This window comes from Poecilia mexicana, unplaced genomic scaffold (assembly GCF_051168715.1).
Source record: "Poecilia mexicana isolate PSO_F unplaced genomic scaffold, ASM5116871v1 scaffold_23, whole genome shotgun sequence".
Taxonomy (NCBI): Eukaryota; Metazoa; Chordata; class Actinopteri; order Cyprinodontiformes; family Poeciliidae; genus Poecilia; species Poecilia mexicana.
The window spans coordinates 15,153,656-15,160,026 of NW_028263392.1; the positions used below are offsets into that span (position 1 = coordinate 15,153,656).

At 44.5% G+C, this 6,371-nt stretch overlaps 1 protein-coding gene across 1 annotated transcript; it reads right to left on the reverse strand.

Annotated features, from left to right (window-relative positions):
• Positions 1–1,798: 1,798 nt before the first annotated feature.
• Positions 1,799–4,004, reverse strand: LOC106926902 (potassium voltage-gated channel subfamily A member 5). The gene has a single exon (XM_015002090.2). The coding sequence runs from the start codon at positions 3,829–3,831 to the stop codon at positions 2,110–2,112; it is 1,722 nt and encodes a 573-aa protein (XP_014857576.2). The 5' UTR covers positions 3,832–4,004; the 3' UTR covers positions 1,799–2,109.
• Between the last annotated feature and the right edge of the window lie 2,367 nt (positions 4,005–6,371).

Genomic DNA, 6,371 nt, shown 5'->3' on the forward strand with positions numbered 1-6,371 from the left:
CAATGTTCTTCCAAAGAAGCAAAAAAATTGATTTAAATTAGCAAACCTGACAGTATGGAACAAATATTAACATATAGATTTTACCTATGCTCCATTTATAAGTTTGTATTCTTTTATAAATTAAACTATTGCCTATTTAAAGTGTCCAATTCAGATACAGGAGTTTCTGAAGTAAACAAAATACAAGGCAGTTTTTTCATATTTAGATGGATAATTAGGAGTTTTTGTTTGTTCGCTCTGAAATCGTTAAACCATTTCATGGGATTTGTCCCTCAGGTTATAAAAGTTCCAAGTATGAATTAAACTATTCATATCATGACCTGCAGATTTGCTGAAATCTGTTGTTTTTATTTGATCATACTATTAATGAAAAGTGGTTTCAATCAGACTTCTCTGTGAACGGTTTCCAAAGCCAAACTGAGTCACAGAAGAAGAACGTAGACGTCACACAGCAACACACGGTTTATGAATAGTGGCCGCCGCCATTTTAAAGTGATTCAGCAAGGGGAGCCGACAGTAATGTGACAAAATCATTAGACGAAGGAAACATCGTTTACGTTTGGGTTTACCTCGTCTGTTTTCTGCTGCAGAATTATGACGCTTGTTGGATAAAATGCGACTTGAAGGTCCAGACAGCAGACGCTTTTGAAAACTAGTTGAGTCCCATATGTGGAAGTGGGACAAATCAGATTTGTTTTTAAATGAAAGGGTTTTAATTAAGTCGTTAAGACTGCCATAAAAAAGTCAGGTAGATGGGCAAAAAAAATCTCACTTTCTTGCTGTGTGAACAGAATCAGAAAACAAAATGCTTCAACAACCGATATAAAGCTTTAACTATTTTAAATACTGTTTCTTAAATCTCATTTAACACATCATGAATATCCCTTAACACTGTAATTCGTATTTATTTTCATTTCTTTCGAGGATCTCATGACCCCACGTTGGTTATTTAACGTCCCTAATTGAGGTCTCGACCCCCACTTTGGAAACCACTGAGCTAAAAGAAATGAACTTTTACTCCAGTTTTCTTTCTGTACTTATCCACTAATTAACTCTAACCAGCTGTCACTGATCCTCCCCACATCATGATGCTGCCACCATGCTGCACCACAGTAAGGATTTAGCGTCTAACTAAATTTCCTTCTTCACATTTACTGTCTGCTAAATGAAGATTTATATTTAGTAAACAACTAAAACATCTCTGTTAATAATCCATTGTGTTTTTAAAAGTTTAAAAACTTTTAACTACTTAGATTGAGGTTTAATTTTAATTTGAGGTATTTGAGTAAATGGAACCACTGTTTAAGAAAATTCAGGTTATTTTAACTTAAATTGTAAGAATTAAATGTTTGTTATTGATTTATGTATTTAGATTCAGTAAATCAAAAGAAAATATGTTTTTCAATAAATACAGAGCAAACACCCTCATGTGTTTTGTTTAGAGCGCCAACAATGTTCATTTTGAGCGTGAATAAGAAGATTTCTGTTTAGGACTAACCTGGTTTCAGAGTTGATTTCTCCTCATCCTTTCTGCTCTGTCGTCTCTTCTTGGCTCCTGTTCTTTGTTTTCTGTCCATTTTTCCCCCTCGCAAATAAAAAGTTATTTAATTTAAACGAATCGGACACAAACAACAAGGCTGAGGTCCACTCTGTTAGAAAAAAAAATATTTCAGCTCTTCCATAAAACCTGAGTGTCTGCATCTCAAAAATAGACTTTTATCTTTCCAAAAAAGAGAAGAAATTAACACCAAATCCAAAAATCTCCAGCTTGATGTGGGGAATATGTACACATCTGCTTGATGTAAACATCATGACTAAGTGTAGGAAGTGATAAAGTATTTTCCCCCTCTCTCTTCCTACATTATGTACACAGAGTGTGGTTAATCCTCCGCCATGTCCAGTAATTATCCCGAGTCCTGATTGTCCCTGATTATCCTCGGCTGAGGCCTGATGTCCCATTTCCCACTAATTCATCCTGCAGCCCGCAGAGTTCATGTTTCCTGCAGGTTTAAAGGGCCGCTCTGCTGCATGCATGCACTGATGGATGTGGGAGGAAAGTTTTAGTCAGAACCGAGTTCATGGGTCAGAAGGAGCCCGGACCCGGCGGGGCTACAGGTCCGTCTCCCGCGTGTCCAGACAAAACGCGTAAAGGGATTTCTTGAAGTCCATGCTGCTGTTGGCTTTAATGTTCGCCTTCTCCACCGAAGCGCCGTCGGTCTCGTTCTTCTCCACATCCTGAGATTTCACCGACGTCCTGCTGCCTTTGCGCTTCACCTCTGGGCTCTCCGGCCCCCCGCTGGGCTCGTCCTTTAGGCTGGACTGGTCCTGGTCCGTCTCCCGGTGGTAGAAGTAGTTGAAATTGGAGACGATGACCGGAACCGGCAGCGCGATTGTCAGGACGCCGGCGATGGCGCACAGGGAGCCCACGATCTTACCCCCGACCGTCACCGGCCGCATGTCGCCGTAGCCCACCGTCGTCATGGTGACCACGGCCCACCAGAAGGCGTCCGGGATGCTGGAGAAATGGGACTCCGGTTCATCGGCCTCCGCGAAGTACACGGCGCTGGAGAAGAGGATGACCCCGATGAAGAGGAAGAAGATGAGCAGACCCAGCTCCCGCATGCTGGCTTTGAGGGTTTGACCCAGGATCTGCAGCCCCTTGGAGTGCCGCGAAAGCTTGAAGATCCGGAAGACCCGGACCAGGCGGATGACCCTCAGGATGGCCAGCGACATGGCCTGCTGGCCGTTCTGGTGCTCCTGGCCCTGCTGCTCCGCCAGCTCCGTGCCCACCGTGATAAAATAAGGCATGATGGACATGATGTCGATGATGTTCATGATGGTCTTGGAGAACTCGGACTTGCTCGGGCAGGCGAAGAAGCGCACGATCAGCTCGAAGGTGAACCAGATGACGCAAGTGGTCTCGATGATGAAGAAGGGGTCGGTGAAGGTGAGGGACGGCCGGGGCGCGGTGCTGTTGTCCAGCCGGCTGCTGACCGCCAGCTCCCGCTCGTCCCGGAACTCCGGCAGCGTCTCCAGGCAGAAGGTGATGATGGAGATGGTGATAACGATCACGGACACGATGGCGATGCCCCGCGCCGGGCTGGAGCTCTCCGGGTACTCGAAGATGAGCCAGACCTGCTTCTGGAACTCGTTCTGCGGCAGCGGCTTCTCCTCCTCCTTTATGAACCCTTCGTCCTCTCGGAACCGCTCCATGGCCTCTTCTCCCAGCTGGTAGAACCGGATCTCATCCGCGAACACATCGATGGAGACGTTCACGGGTCTGCGGATCTTCCCCCCGGACTGGTAGAAGTAGAGGATCCCGTCGAAGCTGGGTCTGTTGCGGTCGAAGAAGTACTCGTTCCGGAGCGGGTCGAAGTACTTGATCCTCTTGGCCGGGTCTCCCAGCAAAGTGTCCGGGAACTGGTTGAGGGTACCCAGCTGGGTTTCATACCGAAGCCCGGCGATGTTGATGAGGACCCTCTCGTTGCTCTCGGTGTCCATGTCCATGTCCAGCATGTCCTCGTCGAACAGGTGGGGACTGTGGTCCGCGCGTAAAAGCGCATCCATGGCGTTCTCGCTGCAGCTCAGAGTGTTGTTCATGTCGTTGATCTTCCAGGGGCTGCGCTGCTGCTGCTGCTGCTGCTGCTGGGGACTCCCCCGGGTGTTCAGCTCCTTACCGAACTCCTCTCCCAGTCCACTTTGAACAAACCCCGGCTGAGGAACCTCCAGTGCGTTCCGGCAGCTCTCTTCGGCATTGCCGCCTCCTCCTCCTCCGCCGCCGCCGCTCCCCTTAGCGCCGCCGTTCTCAAAACTCACCAAGGCTATCTCCATTCCGCCGCCATCAACGGTTAACGGGGAAAAACAGCGGGGACTTGTTGAGCGGCGGGGCGGACATCCTCCCGGTGAGCCGGTGATGGAGACGGAGCTGCGCTCTGAATCACAGCCGCGGCTCCGCTACGCAGGCAGGCATGTGCTGCTGCTGCTGCCGCTCCAAGAAGCGCAGAAGAAAGTCAACTCTAAACCCAGAGGAGGAAGAAGAAGACCCGGATGAGACAGTTGGCTGGATAAATGTTCCTGGGCGGTTTAAGCGCTCAGCCGCCGCTGAAAATCTCTCTCTCTCTGTTTCTCTCTATTTTCCTCCCTCTCTCTCTCTGTTTCTCTCTCTCTTTGGTTCGCGCACTGACAGTTTTCATGATCCAAGAGTATCTTCCTCCCTTCTTGTAGGATTCATCAGCATATCTTATTTCTTGGAAATTAACCAATTTTGAAGTCAAACTGACTGATGATCAGATTAATAAAGAACATTTACTGAACAGCATATCGGGAGATTTTCACAGTTCTTTAAATTTGTTCACATTTAGGGTCTTGGCAACCACAGGTCACTGACTGTTTTTGAAAGTAGGTATGGAAGTAGATTAGGGCCACCAATCATAATAATAATAACATTCTGACTTTAATCTCAGAATTTTGACTTTTTTTTACTTAAATTTTTATTTTAATTTCAGAATGTTCTCTTTTTCCCTCAGATTATGTTTTTTTTCTCATATCACTATTGTGCTAATATCATGACTTATGGTGTTATTACGACTTATGCTACCATTTTACGACTTTATTCTTGTTATGTTAAACTTTACTGTAATGTTTTGTCATGTTGTTGTATGACTTTATTCTCTGACTGTATTCTGATATTTTGACTTTTTTCTCATATTATAACAACTTTATCCTCGTAATAGCAAGACTTTTTGTCATGCGACTTTATTCTAAGATTATTATAACTTTACTGGTATTATTCCAACTTTTTCTCATAATATTTCGACTTACCTAATCCAAATCCTTTCCTGTTTTTAAAGTACATCTTTCTCCAGTCTGAGCTCAGATAACCTCATCCCATGTGACGACGTCTGTAGACTCTTTCATTCCAGCCTCCTTGTTGCCTTTGTGTCCTCCTCTCTCTCTGGCGGACAGTTCGGGGCCCGGGGCCACACTCTGCTCTCCGTCCCAATGTTACTTGTCCTTCTTGCTTCGAAGACCCTCCTCTTTTCTTTACAATTTCAAACTGCTTTCATTCTCCAGGTTGAAAGCAGTACTCAGCACTCTGGAGCTCAGTTAATCAGGACATACTGCGTTAGGTGTACCTCTCCAGTTGCAGCAACTCAATGCATTGAGGCCTTTAGATGTTTTGCTAAAGTTCAAGCAATGCATGCTCTAAAAAAAATCAGAAACTGCTGATCTGAATGATAAAAGCATAAGAAATGTTAATGGAAACACAGCTAATAGCTCAGAAATCGCTTCATAAACCTCTGAATTATTCTTCATTTGCTTTGCTCAGGATTTTCCGACTACAAACTAGCAAAGGTGTAGTTTTTCCTCATTTGCTTCATATTTTTTAAAATAAAAACAGAACCTGGGTTACCCTTCAGCTGAGGGCCGCTCTAAATGTACCGCTGGATGTCTGAAATGTATTCTTCCTCTTGTAAAGGACACAAACACGCAGACACACGCTGGCAGCTCGTTCAGTTGTCTCTAAAAGCAGAGAAGGTGACCTATTTAAAAGGTTACTTTCTTCGCCCCCTGGCTGGATTAGAAAACAAAGCGCGAGCACTAAATTTATCCTGCTCCTTATCTGATGCTGCAGCCTAATCATGATAAGAAATATGTGCATCTTCCCGCCCCTGGATTAAATGCACTCTCCTCAGACTGCCGCAGCCATGAATAATGAGTCGTCATCACACATCCATCTCACTGTGTGACTGGCCACTGGCAACGCAGCGATTTCACGCACTGGATACGGCCATTAGGGCGCTTTTACAATAAACTTCATGAAGTTTGTCATGCGGATAACGACAGAGCGGAGCATGTGAAACTGGAGTTTCATGGTTTTTGGTACAAAAAAGATGAAAGGAGATGTTGGTAGAGGAGAAAAAGGCAAATGTCCAACACAGAAACTCATGTTTCCAGTTTCAGATATGATATTTTAATATTGCATTTTAACCCTTCTATGTTCATCTCAGGACTTCATGACAGACACATTCAGGTTCACTGTATTTAAAACTGGAAGTCAAGTTGGTGGTTAACATCAGCCAGCAGCTTCTGCCCTATACATTAAATAAAATGCAATAAATAACCCTAAACAACAGGCATTTAATAGCAGCTAGCAGCAGTTGACATTTGTAAAATTAAACATAGCTGAAATGGACAACATTAATAAAAATAACTGTTGAAAGCTTATACAAAACATAGCAAAATTACTAACGAAACTCTGTATATGATTAAATTTGTCTAAATACGCTAAAAGTATAGTATTTGTAAAAGGAACACAGAGCTGATCCTAACACATGCTACAGTTACCGATGGCAACAGAAAAAGGGGAG

Coding starts and splice junctions, on each gene's coding strand:
- LOC106926902 (XM_015002090.2), bottom strand. CDS start 3,831: ATGGAGATAGCCTTGGTGAGTTTTGAGAACGGCGGCGCTAAGGGGAGC.